Source organism: Sinohyriopsis cumingii, chromosome 11, assembly GCF_028554795.1.
Source record: "Sinohyriopsis cumingii isolate HCF-2022 chromosome 11, ASM2855479v2, whole genome shotgun sequence".
Taxonomy (NCBI): domain Eukaryota; kingdom Metazoa; phylum Mollusca; class Bivalvia; order Unionida; family Unionidae; genus Sinohyriopsis; species Sinohyriopsis cumingii.
Window position 1 is genome coordinate 107,035,218 of NC_142971.1, and position 19,827 is coordinate 107,055,044.

General features: G+C 35.3%; 1 protein-coding gene across 2 annotated transcripts in view; it reads right to left on the reverse strand.

Annotated features, from left to right (window-relative positions):
• Positions 1–19,570, reverse strand: part of LOC149789239 (uncharacterized) — a 45,109-nt gene extending 25,539 nt beyond the window's left edge. The window contains exons 1-8 of one of the 2 annotated variants that reach the window (XM_089975407.1): positions 19,164–19,570; positions 15,765–15,934; positions 14,619–14,699; positions 13,805–13,908; positions 3,999–4,205; positions 2,484–2,703; positions 1,989–2,111; positions 731–837 (exon numbers count right to left, since the gene is read on the reverse strand). In XM_089975407.1, the coding sequence (XP_089831533.1) occupies positions 731–837; positions 1,989–2,111; positions 2,484–2,703; positions 3,999–4,205; positions 13,805–13,908; positions 14,619–14,646 (789 nt within the window). In that variant the 5' untranslated portion in view covers positions 14,647–14,699; positions 15,765–15,934; positions 19,164–19,570. The remainder of the gene's footprint in view (positions 1–730; positions 838–1,988; positions 2,112–2,483; positions 2,704–3,998; positions 4,206–13,804; positions 13,909–14,618; positions 14,700–15,764; positions 15,935–19,163) is intronic. The other variant, XM_089975406.1, reaches the window with a different exon arrangement.
• Between the last annotated feature and the right edge of the window lie 257 nt (positions 19,571–19,827).

The following is a 19,827-nucleotide window of genomic DNA, read 5'->3' on the forward strand; positions in this document are numbered from 1 at the left end:
TTAGGGCATCTCACTATGTACACTATGTACTAGTACTATTTCAATTGTTAGGAGTTAGGAAAATTATCAGACTCATTTGAATTTGACTCATTTGCACAGGTGGCTCACACAATATTGGTTGTTAGGGTCCATTTGCAAACAACTGGACATAATTTAGCTAAGTACGGGCGGGTTGTCTGATGCCGGAACTCCCCTCCACTTCCCACGTACGGACATTCGTACAAAGGGCGGAGATGTGGAACGATTTCCACCCGCCTAAAATTGGTGTCCGAGTGTGACGTCATTGTCACCAACCAATCGCGACTGACGTTACAACTGCATTGGTCGACACCACAGTGATTGGTAAACATAAAATTTATTTTAGTATCATGAAAGCGTGGGTCCATTCCCACTCATGAAACAGCCCTCCAATCAGACCGCAAACCAAAAGGACCCGCGGCTGAAGGCTATAATTACCAGTGTACATTGTACGCACAAAAGTCTGGGGGATGATGCTCTTTTTCCTTCCCCCAGGATCAGTTATCAGGTCGCTGTGCGACCATTAACAGTGGTACATGCACAACGTGCGCACACCACTATAATCCAACTAACCAATCAATCAATACGATTTTGAAGCGACATGCTGGCTGTTTAGATTTTAGGAAATCAATTCTAGATGGTTTTAATTTTTTATTTAGTTCATGGTTTCAAGTAAACCTTCGTTTTACTCTTTAAATAATAAAGAACATACTGCACTGAGCAATGTCTGAATGTCGTGTTTATGTGCCCATCTCTCGAAGATAAAAACTACTGTCTGGAATAATATACCTCCCTGTATCAACATCAGCGAATGGAAACCTGCCAAAAACAAGGGAAAAAATAAAGAATCACGTAATGACCAACACAGAAAACATTATAATTTCAACTCTTTTTGCGACGACAAAACGTAAAAAGACCAATCATTTCCACAGCAACAGAAAATAATTCAAAGTTCAGAGGTCGGAGGTTTCTAGTACAGGATAATTATATATATATATATATATATATATATATATATATATATATATATATATATATATATATATATATATATATAGAGAGAGAGAGAGAGAGAGAGAGAGAGAGAGAGAGAGAGAGAGAGAGATGATGTTTTTTTCCTATATAAATACAGGATATATTTCATTATGTGGTACCAAAAACATGATATTTTAACGAGTTGCGAAAGTGTTAACGTAGGAAGGAAACTTCCTTTTATTATATACTAAATATCCTCCAGAATCGAATTTTTATATTAAACTCAATCTTCCCACAACAGGCTAACCCCCACCCTTTTCGTAAATGTACCTTGCTTTCACTGTATGATCACGGCATAATGGGAAATCTTATATTTTCACATATGATAATATAAGGATATATTTTTCACATATGAAAACATAGGAATCAAAATAATACAAAACTTATTTCGCCAATGAGTCTCTCTATTTCATAGATATATATGCTCATATATCGTGGACACATCGAACCATTACATGGAGTTACTCAAATTCTTTTACTAGACATTCGAAACATGTGCATGTTCAATCTGAGACACAAGTAAAGTAGCTTTCAGCTTTTGTTAGCACATTATGGCTTTAATCCATTTTTTCTTATTTCGACCAAATTCATATTACAAACTAATAATTGTTGTGAGTAATATATTTTCACAACAAAATTTTCATTGAATGTTTAAATTCTTCAAAATTGCAAAATTAATATGTAATTATGTGCAATGGTATTTAAATTGTATCAGCATAAAATAAGGTATCTCTCAGCACAGAAAGCGAACATCATGCATGTGATATCTTGTTCATACTTTGGGAGAAATGCATGATCATTATTCCAAGTGATAATTAACTTGTCTGAGATAAGAAACATTACTTGAACTTTTCCTGCTTTTAGATTAAGAAACGGACGTCCCTGTTTTGTTGCGCTTTTTGACATTTCTTACAGTCTCTCGTTCAAATTAATACCTGGTATATTTGGCAGGAGAAGCAGCATGTCGGGTGGCAGTTCAATCCAAGGGACAAAACCCAGGCTTCTGCGAGCTTCGTCTTTGCTTACTGGTCCGCTTCGATGTTTGTAGAGGAACTCGGCTTTGAAACGGAAATCATAATTGATTCTTTTCAAATAAATGTATTTTTCAGATACCATGAGAATATATTCATCTTATTATCCCATCAAGTAGGGCCGATGTATATTGAAGCATACTTATCTTAGAGCCATATTGAAACTTACTAATTATTACTCTGAAATCTGTAAGAGTAAAGTGTAATTAAAAAAAGATTCAGGAACTATTTTGCCTTATCATAGATGATTTCATTTGAACAAATAATTTTAGATAGATCTAAAGAGAACAATGTACTTGTAATACACATCTCGCTGTGTTCACAAAAAATCATTATTATTATTATTATTATTATTATCACATACGCGAAACAGTGGAAAAAATATATAAATTTGCTTACTTCCAGAATTTGTCTGCCAGAAAAAAAGTTTTGGTTTTCCTTTTAAAGCTGGACAATGGAAGTCATCAAACTTCTGAAGGATAGACCTATATGTCATTTTCCCGCCATCCTTTCCAAAGACATGACGCTGTGTTCCATATGAAGATATAACACAGACAAAACATTCTGCCACCTCATGATAGGAATTGTGGCGTTCCATCTCTAAGTATTCCTCCATTTCCTACCAAACAGTAATTGTGCGAAAGAATAATAAGATTCTAAAACCTCAGAAAATGACAAACTTGCATATATTTATTCCCCAAGTGTGAACGTGATCATTTCCTGTATCTCAATGCATAATGCATGATAGTGATGTAAAGGACGCAGAATACAGTAATTGTATCACATTGTATAGAGATCAGATAACTAAAGCAATAAAAATGAAGCTTTTCAATGTGTCTAATAAGTCCACGGATATTAGAAGCAAGAACATACAGAACAAAGAAATACCAAATGAATCGTTATACACAAAAACATCGACGTATGACAGATCTTAAATACCAACAAACAATGTATTTGTGACATGATATTTGCATTATTTGATTTGGAATAGTACAGTAGATATAGACATATGAAAATTGTATTTATAGTTGGAACTGCATCACATGAAAACAAATTAGTTCGCTGGAGCTGTTGTACCGCATAAAAATGCTATGATTGAACAACTTTCTGTCAGGTGAGACACAGGGTTATATCCACATTCTTCTTGAAATATAGATGAGTTAATTTTCTCCTATAAATTAACATTTAAACTACGCGTTTCATAGTGTGGAGTTCATGGTACAGGAATCCTGTCCACCCCCAAGCCCTCTGTACATTGATCGATATCCTTCGTTTCATTGACAAATAGACAGTTTGCAGTAACTTAGCCATATTAGAACAGACGTGACCTTTTTTTCTTAACGCCTTTTGGGCAATCAGTTTGATAAATGGCCGCCAAAATGTCGATAGTAATAGTACAAACACAAAAGTTCCAGAAGGCATGGTTAGGAAAATTCTCACCGCCGCAGCCAATCAATAAAGAAAATACTACGCACGCATTTTAGGGGATTTTGTAGGACCAATCAGAATCACATAAAGTGATATATTAACATGTTGTCATATCAAAATCGTGCATAGTGCATACTATATGTAAAGTGTACTGACTGTGTCATAATGTTTAAATTATATATAAATATAACATTATATATATATATATATATATATATATATATATATATATATATATATATATATAATGTTATATTATTAAGCTCTCAGATTAGATATAAGAAATTGTAAACATTTATTTCTATTTAAGAAGTCTTCTTTATTAAATTAGATCTTTCATGTGTCATATATCCCGTATAAATGAGATAATCTATTTATGGGAACGCAAAAAAGAAATTGCTAGAAATATGCAAGTTATGCAAGTGTTGCTTAAAGATATTTCATCCAAAGTAAAAATGACCATCGAAAGACTTTTGTTTTCTTAACCTTTGCTGTTTTGTTGATTCGTTTGACTACGATGAATCCGAGCAACTGAAAAAGCTCAGACATACATCGGATATCTGGATAAGTTCCATGCCTTTTTGTGTAGAAGTCATCAGCCAATTGTCCAGTTTCGTGTGCAAGTCTTGGCGGAAATTCGGCATTCATTAATAAGAGACACCGTCCTCGTATTCTTTTTGTCATTGGATAAACCTGGAAAAAGTTACTTTAGGTTTAGAAAGTATTATTTGAAAGAAATTTGGACATAGTCGATGATAACATTTACGTCTTAAATACGCCTGAAAATGTTATGAACCATGTATGAGTTACACAATCTTAAAATGTATCGTAGAAATGTCCGGGTATTAACAAGACGAAATATTAGCTTGCTATGAGAGAAATGTAACTTACATTTGTTTTGACTTTGGTGAATGTGAAATATGAATACATGCGTATTTGTTCCGGCGTCCGAACATAAAGAATGAACGAAATCTACATGCTGTAAATGAAGCCTTAATAAAAATTGCTTTGAGCATTTACCTGTATAGCGAATGTGATATGTGTATTGTCGTTTCTACCTGTTCGGGGTACGTAAATAATGATTTTGTTTTGTATACATGTGGTTCAAGATTAAAATATAGTATTATCCTCTAAGGAAGAGGCGGAAACTCGGTTGTTCGAGCTTCAGACTCTTAATCCAAGGGTCACGGTTTAGATACCTGCCTGTAGAAGAGTAAGACATATTTTGAGACTTAAACGGGACTCCATGTTAAACAGGTTCGAAAGTTTCTTGACAGATACAGGAAATTAGCACTACTCCGCCATTTTGAAATGTTTCTTTGTAACAGTGTATCATTGTGCGACTATCTGCTCTTTACCTGAAATGGGGGCTCTGGGTAGAAGAGTGATCTAAGGCGCTCGCTTTCATAGATCACTGACATCTCACCTCTGACCACGAGGGTTCAAGTCTCGGCTCGGCTAACGCGAGAATGTGTAAAAGGCTGCCAGTAATTTCCCGTGGGTATGTGTCTCTTCCAGGGTTCTTCCTCCACAAAATCTACTGGCTGTCATATTTAGCCTACTATGTGCTAACAAATGGCGCTAAATTCACAAAACATAAGCTTACCGAAATGCAGTATTATGTCCTACGTTTCACAAGAGAAGTCTGTCTGTTGTTATTATTTAGGCCGGAATATGGTTTGCATTTTAAATGAAATGCCGTACTTCGTTCTGCTTGATATATATAGAGACATGAAAATACATTGAAGTTGTGTATCGTAACGTGTGTGTGTGTGTGTGTCTGTGTGTGTGTGTGTGTGTGTGTGAGAGAGAGAGAGACAGACAGACAGACAGACAGACAGACAGAGAAGCAGTAGGGTCAAAGGTGGATATAGCTACGCCGGTACGTCTTTCCTAGGTCATTCCTAGCTTTATCCCATATAACAAAATATGAGCAAACATGATTGTTATCATCATAAGAGGTTTGAGTAGCTATCAGCTTAGCTCTGAGAATGAATTTTGTCTGTACAATTTTGTTATCGGAAAAAATCTCAAGGAGTCCTTGGGAAAACGTACGTGTGTGACCCGTCGCAGCCTTTTACTCATTTAACATTTCGAGTTGCCTATACTTCTTTTCGCACAACATTGATGGAAAATGATGGTGATGGTCTACTGATTTTAGACAGATATGATGGCAGATGTTGACAAATGGTGATAGATTATATACTGATTTTAGACAAAAATGCTGACTAATCTATATTACTGCTTGTTCAGCTAACTCTCATGTTTGGTGTACAGGCAACATGTGTCTGCTGAAAAAGGGTGAGAGGCTAGTTTGTCAAGGAGTCAAAGATCTTTCCAAGGAGGAATACAAAGATTTTGTCCATATACTTCTTCATAGGTTGATAAAAGATAAAGCTGCGAAGGCACAAGGCTGTCCAGAAATGATTATGAAGACTTGAAAAAAGATTGGATATTGCTAACGCAAACATATTGTTAGCAAGAAATCTGGAAATTATAGCAGAGAGCTTAGAGTGTGGTTGTTCGTAGAAGAAAGTATGTCGGGTTAGAGATGGAGAAAATATTGCTAGGTTAGAAACTACGTCCAAAACAGGTACTGGTATCAAATACTACAACGGTCCTGAACGTATTGTGCCTTCAGTAAACAAACAGGAAGAGTAGGTGCGGAAGCTGATAGTGAGGTACTAGATAACCTGCTTCTGCAAGTTTGCTTAGTAATCCCACTATATCGCAAGCTCTTCGCTTCGGCTAGAATCTTGCTCAAGCACGAAGCATCAATTTAATAGTGAGATATAGTACACCCACTGAGTTATCTCAGCAAACACGCTATGAAATCGTTATATTTCTGCTGTGATCTGGAATTCATTTCATAATGTTACAGAAAACAAAACAAAAGTTCGATATTTTACCTCGGCCAATGTAACAGGAACATTGCAAGCTATAATTTCAGGCGTCTAGTGTGTTGTCAACATAGCTGATGAAAAAGAAAGTATGATAACGGAACGAGATCAAATTGGTGATATAATCGAAACAAACCTTTCTACGATGTAAACGCGCACACCACTTAGGGGTAACTATAGAGTTTATTTCAGTATCAGTGACATACTGCTAGATCCGCTGAGATTTTGCCCACGTATTCAGCGGAAAAACGGCGTAAACAATGGTGATTTTCCTGTGAACAAAGTCGACATTATTAGATTAATGAGAAATTCTTCTGAGAACGAAGGGTTGTATGATGCACAAGGTGGCCATCTATAGCTTCCTAATGTGCATACAGAAGATGTAATGTCATCACAGTTTCATCGCTAATTTATTGCCAAATAAAAAACATCTACATCATGGAGGAAATCAAATGTCGATTAAACACCGCTAGAGGAACAATGTCAATGTCAACTTGAATGACGAGCGCATGCCATGCTTTGCGTTTGAGAGCGCAAAATAAAACTATGTAATCGAATGGTGGAATGAAGCCAATACGAACTGAGTTCAGACAAATCACTTGAACATGTTTGGAACGATTTCTGGCAACGTAGCTACCGCGTTGTATGGATAGCAACGAAATTCTGTCCTGCTGCTTCTAGTTTTGTACAGGGCGCCGCATCAGCAGCAGGAAGAGTAGCAGGGGAAAATAGTGAATACGACATTGCCAACACCAGCGTAAATCAATAAAGTCATCAAAGCAATCGCACCAACAATAGAAGCCGAGTTAGTAATGATTACTACAGCCAAAAGAATATTGTCCAAGCGCGGTGAAGAAATTTTAAACGAGCTACATCCCCGGAGACCACGCGATATATCATCCGTGTCGCCATATATCACCCGTGTCAAATAGTATGCGGGATCCGGTCTAAAAGTATATTTGTGTAACACTGATGTACAAACATGTTGTCTGGATTTACCCCCGAATACTTTTAGCTTTTTGATGATACTTCAATAGAGGAGTCTACTAAAGAATGCGACTACGTTGAGTACTTGGACAATGATTCGTATAAAATGAACAAAGCTGGAATATGAATTGTTGATACGAGAACTGAAACCGTTTACTTTCTTCCTCATAAATCTTTTTTTGCGGCAAGAGGATCTTTTCAGACAAATAACTCCGCACCTGACAAATATGCCGAAAATGCAGAAGTTTCTTTGATATCAGGAATATAATCAGGCAGTCGAGGAGATAAGCAGCTATCGGCCTATCTCCAGCTCAGTCATGAACTTAATTGTATCACGCGACGTTCACAGCAGACGTTCGGCAACAAATATGTATTGTCAGACAGCAGAGAGATGTTATTTCAGTGACGACGCTTGCTAATGATAGTTATGTTACAGGACTGTGTTTTAGATATCGTGTTACTATCGGAAGACGGTTTTGAACACAAGCTCTCTTACCGACGGCCACAATAAAGTTTATAGCATATTGTTCCTAAGTTCGTTCTGGTTTGTGTCGCGATAATGACACCATATTTATAGACGTCAAGTACACTATGTTTTTGAGCGATCTGGTCCTGTTACATACGTGCATCTTTCAGCTGCTGTTGACTATGGGTACTTTATTGTTACAAAACTGTCCTTTGGATGCTAAAGGTAACGCCTTCTATTTAAGGCTGCTATTGAAGTCCAGTGATCGATTAGCTGCAATTTATCCAAAGATATCAAATAATGCGCTACAAATCAGTAAATAATGTTTTGACACCATATCAGGAGTAGTCGATTCAAAATGCACAAGAATATAAATCCGGTGTGTCTGTCAAACTTGGAAGCAGTCAGTTGGGCCCGGAACAACATGTTCCGATGCTAACAAATACGTTAAATTTAACCTAGCCATAATTACCGAAAAAGGCTTAATGTTTAAAGCATCGGCCCCAAAAATATATTGCATGGGAGGAGATTTTTCCGGCAATGGACGTCTTCTTTCATCGTGGAATCCAACAATACTGTCATTTCAGGGTTAGCTTGAGATTGCAGAAACATCTGGGCAGTATCACGCTCCACGGAAAAAGCAAAGAGAGGCAGAGGAATTATGCGCAGATACAATATTACAACAACATGCTTCTACTGATGGGCCACTTCCTCACCTAAAAGCCATATAACCAAGCAGATGCCACTGCCGTGCGACATGACATTTGCTACAAAGACCGTCAACAGAGAAGAAAAACAACAATGGGATAAAATATCCTTAATGAGATACTGTGCATTAAGCCAACAGGAATGAGTGTATTAACAAAGCTTTTGTCGGAGGCACTATCTGACTAAATTATAAGATTGACGTAAGAACTGTCAAGACCCGAAATACAAAGGCCAGATAACAAAAAAGGCAGGCATACCATGTGATGTTATATCAAAACAAAAACGATGTCGTCCAGACGAAAAGAGGGGACGAGCTTTCTGAAGACTGATATAAGCCGTAAAATGACGTTTTCCTTTGCGCAGTGTAATTACTAATGGTGTTGATGTTGTTTGGTCTGCAGATCTAATCGACATAATAGAATATTCCAGATGCAATGGCGGTGTAAAGTACTTGCTAAATATTACTGACTTTTTCAGAAACAAGGCAGTGAGCTTGCCACTAAACCAGGCGCAAGTATCCGAAAGGCGTTTGCATTTTCGTCCCGCAGTCCAGAAACGCGTTGGGTAAATCAAGGTCGCGAATTTTACAATAACACGTTTGAGACATGAATGGAAGAACACACAATCCATAAAAAGTATATTTTTAATGAGGCTAATGCAGTTGTTGTAGAAAGATCCTGCATAATGCTATTGGAACCATATCACAACAAATAATTTAAAAGAAATCATTCTGAATGAGCAGCAGTCGCTGGAAGACAAATACAATAATAAGAAACATGGGAGGGATGGAATGACGCCAGCAGACGCTATTGATTAAGGTAACCAAGACAACGTGGCAAATGCATTACTTTTCTGACAAAAGCATAATGTAGGCGGGCAAGTTAGACATAACAGAAAACATTTGAGAATGGTCATACTGTGAACTTGTCAAAACAATTTTTTGCTGCATCAGAATTATTAAAGAGACCTGTTTTTAACAGGATTCTAGAAATTAGCATTGAACTACCATTTTTTATTTATTGTGCATTTATTCTTTAACCGGAGAATTATCTCAAGCAAATAATCTCGGTGACAAACGCTATAAATTCCAGGTTGGTAAATGTTTACTTATTAGTTATTTATGAATTTCTAAAAGTCATGTCAGGCAAAATGCTGGAGTAGCCATGAGTTTGCGTGACGTTATGTTGCAATTTTCTGCTAGCATTACATTTGGCGTGTGCCAGAGTTTGCTGTTAAGTTTGATTGCAAATCGTGGTACAAGTTCTGATAGCATAGATGTTTAATGTTACATAAGTGTTCCTTTTACAAAATGCGTTATCCTACGCAACATGAAAACTTTTTTAAAGAATCTCTATGTGCATGTACAATAAAGAGGTATAAATAATATAATTTACGAACTATCCTACCCTGTATCCCCCACGATACGTCCTCTTTCAAACAATGTCGAATCTATAACCCCATGTACAATATACCTACCCTCCACTACTCTTCTATTATAAACAGAAGTACCATCCATTCGCACAAGGTGGGATGGAACAGAACGTCTATAAAATAGAATTTAAACTCCTTATCTATATAAATATGTTCCCTTAAAGTTCTTTGTTGCAAATACATTTAAACTTCTCACCCTTTAACATTTTCCCACCCAAGCGAATTTTTTAAACAAATTAAAGATGTCTTACGTTGTTAAGTTGTGGGCTTTGTGCTTGTTTCAGAGAGAGATAGAGAGAGAGAGAGAGAGAGAGAGAGAGAGAGCGAGAGAGAGAGAGAGAGAAATAGAGACTTAGTTGAGTATATTCCACGGATTTGAGTAAATATCTTATTCAAACTTTTAAAAACAAATGAAGACACGTATTTTTATGGTACATATTCAATTTTGTACTAACATTACAGAGTAATTTCAACAATACACAATTCAACAAAATATCAGACCTATAGGAAACATCCATTGTTTTGGTAAATAACGTACATTTCTTCCACGTGTCTTGTTTATAGTTTTTGCTGGAACGGGTTCTTCTTTTATTTCGTCCTGTGCTTCTTCTTAAATTTCTTCAGTTTTCATTTCTTTCACTTTCTTAGGTCGCTCTAAAGTCCAATGTATTGTTTCTTGACAATGATAATAGGTATCTTTACATTTGTTGCTTTCCTCCTAAAGGTTCCTATTCTTTGACGGTCTGGATATTCTAAAGTATTTTGGAAGTGTACATTTGATTGACTCTTCATAAATCTTTGACCATAAATGTCATCTTTTGTGGCTCTTTTATCTTCACTGATTGACGATGAATGAGTGCATTATCTTAACTAAACGTAATGAAATGATTATACAATTCCAAGGAAACCGGGAACCAAAATACAATGAGATTATATGACACCTTATACCATAACAGTAATATTCGCAGAAGTTTGCGCTAGTGATTTTATGAAAGACATATGTGATCCGTTTCCATGTATCTCCAATGGGTTCAGTGAGTCATGATCAATTCGCAAATATCTTTCAGTTCATGCCACTAAAACACTTCTGTGTTCATTAGTACTTTCAAGACTGGACTATTGTAAGTCAATTCTGTCTTGTTCATCTCAATATCTGCTCCAGAAACTTCAAAAAGTTCAAAACACAGCTGCTCGGATCATACTTAGAGTACCACGATCAGAGCACACCTCCCCGCTGCTTGTACCCTACACTGGCTATCCATTCGATCCAGAATCAAACACAAAATTTGTTCTCTGTGCTACGTTTCACTGTCCGACCTCACCCATGTGTATACGCCAGCAAAATACTTACGCTCCTCTTCTGACAATCGTATACTCATATTCCCACTATGAAAACAAAGTCATATGGACAGCGTTCGTTTGCATACCAGGGCCCAGCAACGTGGAATGAATTGCCAAGGAACTTAGACACAAAGACACAGTGATCACATTCAAGAGGACTTTCACAAATCATTTATTTCGAATGCAAGAATAAACTTAAAGACCTAATAATAAGGCCTACCTTAAATATTCTCAGCATGTTTTTTAATGTTTTCTAATTCATGGTGTTTGTTTTTGTAATCATATCATTATATGTTTTTCATCTTATAGGTGTTGTCAATTGTTATAAAGCACTTATAGCTTCTAAAGATTAAGCGCTATACAAAGTCCTCATTATTATTATTATTATTATTATTATTATTATCAGTAAAGAAAGTCGTTAGGGAACTCATGGAGATTATTTCCACATTCCTGATACCCTAAAATGACTTAAGAAAATTTAGAACGACTATTTACGCTTGCGCTATTAAACTTTATCAGTTCAATGTCATTCATTTAACTTCACACATAGTACGAGTTCTCCTTGTTTGCCTCTGTACTGGTAGCCGTAATTTAAGGATCACCAGTAAGACTCAAATTAAGCACTTCGGGATGTTCAAACTCCTAAACGGGTGTCATCGATGCTAGATGGATAGCCTCCAGATCTGTAGTATATCTCTATCGAAGAAAAGCACTATCTAATATAGGTTCCGTTTTGCAATAAAGCTATAAGAATTTTGTAATTTGTTTTCAACAGGATTCTATAAATTAGCATTAAACTACCATTTTTTATTTATTTCTAAATTTTCTTAAGTCATTTATTTTTTAACTGGAGAATGAACTCAAGCAAATAATCTCGGTGACAAACGCTACAAATAAGATGTATCAGGCGCTAGTATTTATAAACTTATTACATTCTAGATATGGTGTGAAGTGAAAAAGCTTCTGTATCCGCCTACCTCTGCATTGTATCCTTGTCATAAAAATGAAATTTGTTTTAATTCATAAGTCTGTGAACTGTAATATATATATATATATATATATATATATATATATATATATATATATATATATATATATATAGCCTGACAGGCGCCCATGCATGTTGTAGGTTTATCGTGTGAGGTGAGTTGGTAGCCGTCATTTTTATGTCCGCCACTTGCAAAACTCAAAATAGTCAGTACAATATTCATTGTTACATTAGGCAGATTTTAGCATCTAAAGTTATAAACAGATTACATCAAAATACATTGAAGAACCATATACAAACAGAAAGCCACCTATCGATCGGAGCAATCTAAACTACCTTCGTTTTTGTAAATATAAACGGAAAAGAATAAGTTAGCTTCATAAGGTACGAACATTACAGACAAGCTTCTGTTGTGATTCGTATAACATAATACGGTATTTCATCAGCATAACAGACTATCTCATTATGCTACCCTGTTAAATACAAACATTTCAAAAATGCGGGTTAAAGTGAATTTGCCGTTTGCGTCTACAAGCGTTTGACCTTGCTTAACATAATGTGGAGTGTCGGTTTGAGTATAAAGTGTTATTCATTTATAGTCAAATACATTTCTCTCTCTCTCTCTCTCTCTCTCTCTCTCTCTCTTTAAGAACAGATCTAACAAACCCAATATGGAAGGTATATCGCGGGAACGTATTTTAGATAGGTTGTTTTCTCTATTTGGCAACTGTAACTTCTTGGATGAAAGAGTCTTGGTCATACACGTTTCACGTATAATCAGTGTAATTCCTTTCAGAACGTTTAATTTAGTATCAGAAAACTTTTCAATGGCACAGTCTATTTAACAGAAAGTAATCACATTGTTTTACAAACACAAACTGTAATTTAATGAAGTAATTCGTATTGGAATTTGGGTTAGAATTTATCTTGTGCAGGGATAGATAATGAGAGAGAGAAGGACTCTTCATATCAGAAATATGTTCGTGGATATCCTGCTTGAATTTATACGTAGCTGGTTTTAATAAACATTCGAATTGATTACTTCGCTTCATTTTCTTAAGCGTTTTGTTTTCTAAATTAAATATTGTGTTATGGGCGGAGCGTAAATATTAATCTGAGAGAGGTTGAAAGACATTTGCAGTGGAGCGAGCGAACGTTGCCACACTTTGCAGCTACACTATTCAAAATATTAGCATTTTTGTCATCCTATCCGGTTCGATTAAAAATTAGAAAGCAACGGAATATATGTGTGCACACGGGTACCTATAACAAGCTTAAGTTTATTACAAATACATGTTTGGAACAGATCAAATGCATATCATTTTTCCCCAGTGAACGTTATGCACCTAAAGACCGGGACTCGATATAAATCCCAATTTTAGAGTGAAATACGACCATATTAATATGCCAATGGCTAAATATATTTAGTGTGCATCGTTTTTGTTAGTAATAGCCTTTTAATATAAAATACCTCCGATAAATGTGCCTTGTCCACATATGATCTTTTCGATGAAACCTCTACCTCTACAGGGTCATGTTGAACATATCTCAATGCCGTTTCCCAGATTGGCCACTCTGAAAGAGGCATCCTGTGCATGACTTAGGAGAAAATCATTAGAAATAATTCTCTAAATACGCTTATTAGTCACGCAATAGCATATCATTATATAAGAGTTAAGTATCCGGGATACAATTTGAAATTACATAAATTTACATAAAATAACAGGTGGTGATATGCCTCGTCGACTTCTAGGTCAATATAAAATAATTTTCAGCATCTGTATCAAGTTTAAGTAACTAGTTGAAACATAAAATAATCATGATTTTATTTCTGTAGAAATAGTAATATAAAGTTCTGTAACCTGAACGATATTTCTATTTTTGTTTGTTTGTATTGCCTCTGTTTTGTATGTGCCTTTGAAAATTACTCATTTAGAATCGAAAGTTCTCATGCTAGTTAGAAACTAGTTTTGGACTGTTTGTTGCCAGGTTATTGCATTTATCTTAGTCGATCCGGACACACATGATCACTTGCTGGATCCACTGCACTGGCAAGGACCATTATTTGCCATACGAGCTGTTTTCTTTATATATATATATATATATATATATATATATATATATATATATATATATATATATATATGGACATTGTTGACTTGTCTTTCTCCTTTCCGAAAGAAAGTGTGAGTCATTTTACTAAGAGCAGAGATATAAGATTGCATACTGAAAAGTACATTTCACGTGATGTTCATTTGAATTAAAGTAGACGTGTAAAATCTTACCTTTAGGAATTGGGATTTCATCATCCATGGTAAAATTATGTATTAGTCTTCACGATCGCCAGGGAATAAAATCACTAATTCCTGTTAAACAAAAAGAAAAGTAAATATATCAACAAAGGTTCCAATAAAGCATCAACAGGGTACAAATATACGTGTATATATCGGATAAGAAGGATACAATCTTTTAAAGGTTTGTTAAGGCATAAATAGTTGTTTTAGATAATCGTATATTTATATATGCAGCATTGACGATCTATTACAAAATACCAGCAGAGGTCATTCAAATCTCAGTACAAAAGAAAATAATCATATGCATATACGCACATCTTACACTATTATTGAAACGAGTTGACCTGCTCCTCTTGGGCACAAATGTTATTGTGGTTTATAAAAGACCAATATTAAAAATCACTTTTAATTTTTATTCTATCAATGAACTGTCATTTAACAATGATGTTTTCTATTATGAGAAAATTACTTTTTTAAAATTGAACAAACCTAAAAATGTTCTTATAATGAATCTGTTCTTACCTGAAGCTTTAGTCAAGCTGCTTTTGAATGGCTGCTCGCAATAAATTATCAGAATAAAAATACAATCTGAAGTGTACAAAACTGTATCAAGTAAAAGCAAACTTTGCAGCAAAAAAAAATTTTCCGAGAATATTTACGGAATCAAATTACGTTAGGAATATTAGCCTGCTACCTCGCGAATCTAGCACCACCAAAAGACGAAATTATCGTTTGCTGTTTATCTCATATAGATAAATGGCAATAATTCCTGTCCATTACCTCCCTTTTTCACCAACAAGTGTCGCTAGCTTTTTAGCTGAGTTATATCCTAATGAAGGTGGGGTTAGGAGGGATTTATGTAAAGTGATTGGGTAAGTATTCTTAGAGATACATAACTTACTGAAATATTTGCTTTCTCCTTTATATATGTTCCACAATTACATTATGTTAAGAAAATAGATAATACGAGGATGGAATCCTAAGCATCCGACCTTTACCTTATGTATCTCTCAGGGAATGATGGCTAGATTGCGAATGTTAACCCGTTCTCCTAGTTACGTAAGCAACACATCTTAGGGTCATCTTACGTGTGACCCTTACATACGGTTAACACGACAAATATTTAAATCATCTTACCTACAAACTTTCACTGGCAAATCAAGCAAAGCTAATAAGCTGTGTTGATCCTGTTTCCCGGATTTCGATAGAAAAAAGATAATTTTGCGTGTGTCACGACTTGTGACGTATGTTGCATGTAGTAGTGCTTGAGTGCGTAAACAGGATCTTGCATAGCTGCCGCTCTCTACCTGTCGATGGAAGATAGCGAGTGAATGACTAATCTTTGGTTAACAGCAGACGGTAACCTATTGTTGAATACAAAACTTGGATATGTCCAGAGGACCACCCAACCATTCAAGCTGAACTAAAGCTAGGTGGGGTCTACGGAAAGGTCAAGTTGCCAGTAAAGCATCGAAGCTAAAACGATGTTACCTGTAAAGCATCGAAGCTAAAACACCGGCGAAACTTACCAGTGGCAAGGGTGTTAATAGGCAAGAATAGTTGTTCTTTTTCCATATTAGAGAGACAGAAAATATGCTTTTGGATTTTTGGATTTGCAAGGCAGCAGGCTAAATTTCGCAACGTAATGTCATTGAGGAACGTATTTGAAGCAGAAATCTGAAATATACCGTTTCCTTTAACGGAAAAGTAATTATAGGTCATCATTTCAGAACAGCTGTTTAAATTAAGATGTACACGTTTCTGGAATAGAATGGAAAATATTATGAGAGGACCGGTAGCGTTGTAAGCATTCTCTAAGATCTTTGCTGGATGAATGTTTGGAAATATTAAAGAATAAATAGTACTTTACAATATAATGCAAGACTGGACTAAATCTGAACACTTTTTATTGGTCAAACCAGTCGTATCTAAATCTCAAACAAGGCCCATTGCTAAAATTTTGAGAGAAGATTTCGAATCATTACAAACTTAATAGCGGTCTATATGTTATTGATTACGAGACAATGTAATAGCTACAATTAACTCAATTGTTTAATCGGTACGTATAAAACAAGTGAAATAAAAATTGATAAGTTCATTATCTTTGTCAACAGTTATCTCAATTGTTTACCCCCATACCATTTTTTTGTCAGTGTTAATCCGATAATTACAATTAATGATAGTTGACCCCAATTAGATTCATATCAACTAATATGAGTCATCTTTCTCTGCTACAAGAGAAGTATACATAAACCACACAAGGCCGAAGCAAGGAGGGTTTAGGACTTAAACGATAATCAAAAAGGAACATATAATAATATCTTCGTTTCAAGCTTTCAATGGATAGTTCCACGTGTTTCTCTTAGCGCTGACTATCATTCACTGCGTTGGAAAATTTTCACTAATTACACAAAAAGTGCAAAAGACACAGAGCCTTAAATATAAGTGACCTTCCAAATTCGAGATAAAAGAAATGAAACTTTTGAATCACTAAAGTTTTCAGACTCACCCATAAAAATGTAGTTGTAAAGCTGATATTGCTTAGCCGCATCAGCAGTGACTTCTTTAATTAGAATAAAAAAAACACTCTGGTGTGAAGACATATGCGTACACTATGGTTGTCTGGAATAATATCTGAATTATTTTGGATCCCATTATTAAGAGATACTTTAGAAAGTAAACAAAAACTAAACTGGTTGTCCTAGTGGCAGTTTATTAAAATATTATTACATAATAGCCATAACCATAATGTAATCTAAATATTCATATCAGTAGAATTATTATGTATAGTTTATTGTGTGCTCATTTGGATCCGTATGTCTTAAATAAAGGGTATAATGACCAAAAGGGATGCTTACATATGAATTAGCAACGCAAATGACAATGTTTTACTTTCTTAAACAACACTCATTTATCGGGCAGTGACGATAACTTAACATTGTGCCTCTAGCATTAAAATATGATAGTCACAATTGCCCTATATATTACATTTAATCTTTTTTATAAGGAATAATAGTATCTGACATGCTAATGCTTTGATTACAACTATTGTTTCCATATTTACCTCAGATTAAAGGTGGGTTTTTTAACTGTCGCTCTTAAATAGCATGATGGGTAACTTTTTATGATCGAAAAGTGGATAATTGATAAGAGAGCAATTAAGCTGTCTCCCAATCTATAACATAAAAAAAGTCTTCAAATGTGTCGCTAGTTAGCAAACAATCTTACAACTTAATGTATGCTCCTTGTTTACATGAGGTCTTTGAGCAGTATCGGATACCTCATAAATTATCTGAGCTCAACAGGCTGTCTGGTTCGACACTTGTAATACAAACATCCAATAACGCAATCGAAACCAGATAATCTTTTATTCCAATCAAAATAATCAGAAATCCACGTATCTGTCGCTTGGAATTATTTGTAAACGTTACACTAGTCTTATACCTATCTTACAAAACAGGGGCCATACAGCTTAAAATTCAAGTTAAACGTGTTCACTCAGTTGAAGAGCTCAGATGTTGTATATAAATGGAATAGTATGTTCAATACATCACAGTTGCGTCTAAAAGAATCAAGGAAAGATAGCGGTATAGGAAAGAAAAAGTTTTTACCATACAATCGAATGACAGAGAATATGAAGTCTGAAATATAGGCTATTATTTTTATTGAGAACACAGTTTTGAATCAAATTTCATTTCTAGTTAACTGCGTACGATTTCTTCCTTGAATGTATGCGCTACGATAATTTGGGCCATCTTTCCACAGAAGGAAAAGATACCCTCATATGCATCTGACTCAAGTTGAAGTAATAAGTGTGTGTTCATGTTTATGTGTGTGTATGTGTGTTTCATTTAGCACACTAGTCAAGTGTATACAATTTTGGTCCGCGTGTGTGTGTGTGCGTGTGTGCGTGTGTGTGTGTGTGTGTTAGGATTATAAGAGTGTCGGATTATGAGACATAAAGTAATATACTACATGTCATGTATGGGTTCAGAACCAACTCTATCAGTAACAATGGTATTCTTTTGAACTGGATTATGCACACCTTACAATGGTAATTATTCGCTTTATTTGGCTCCTAATACATCCACATTCCTTTTCAATGTTAAGTATGTACATGCCCCGACAAACGCATACAGCAAAACTCAGTGTTAAAGTATGTGGATAATTTTGGACGAGGTTATCATAAAGGTGTCATCCAGTACGAACAGGATTGAATATCGTCAGCTGTGATATCACAATATAAGATACATGTGTTGATAAACAAAATCGTACTTCATTATATTGTGTTGTTCAGACCGAACATTTTCTTTTTCTACCCAATTTAGTGCCTGGCCATCATTATAAATGTTCATAGTGATCAAACAATTCGTATGAAAATTTCTTAAAAACAGTTAAAGTGCAGAAAATTCAATAATCAGGATTGAATCGACTTTGTTTAAGATATATTAGGATTAAATTTGGATCAACAATTTTTATTTAATTTAATTTGAATAGATGTGCATAAATGACAATAATGTTTAGGTGATTACTTACCACGGCCTTTCTTTAACATATATGAAGTTCGTTACATGTCGCCTTTTCGTCGATGCTCTGACCATGAGCATGATTCAATTGTAACCTCTGTTGTCGATTTCACTATGTTGTGGTCGTATTACGTTCTTTTCCAGCCGAAGTGTAAACTGACCTTACATTCAATTATGGCAACGTATCATGCTTGTGGAATGGTAAGCGTCTTCAAAGAATGTCTTCAAAGAACAGGTAAACACGAGTCAACAAAAGTTAATACAACAATTTCTTTTCCAAGTAAAAAGTACAACAAAGAGTTTCAATGTAAATAAATTTTAGATAATTGTCTTCCACATTGTTTCTACAATAGCTTTTCGTTTATGCAGAACGTGGGACACGATTGTGATTGTCAAATCCAGGCAAAACTGGTTCGTTTTATAACTCCGCCAAAGTAGGACAGCCTGTGTCTGAAATATCAGTAACATGTTATCGGGGCACCAATGGGACACACGAATCATTTACGTATGTAAATATTTTCAGGCTTTGCGTTAGCAACCTCTGAGATATGCTCTTAACTGAAACTTATGTTAAGGATAAAAGTAGATTATAAACAGTAAATAGCATTTTCAATCACAACGTCTTCCATATAAACAATATGCTTCTCTTTTAACAGTTTTAAAGAAAATATGAC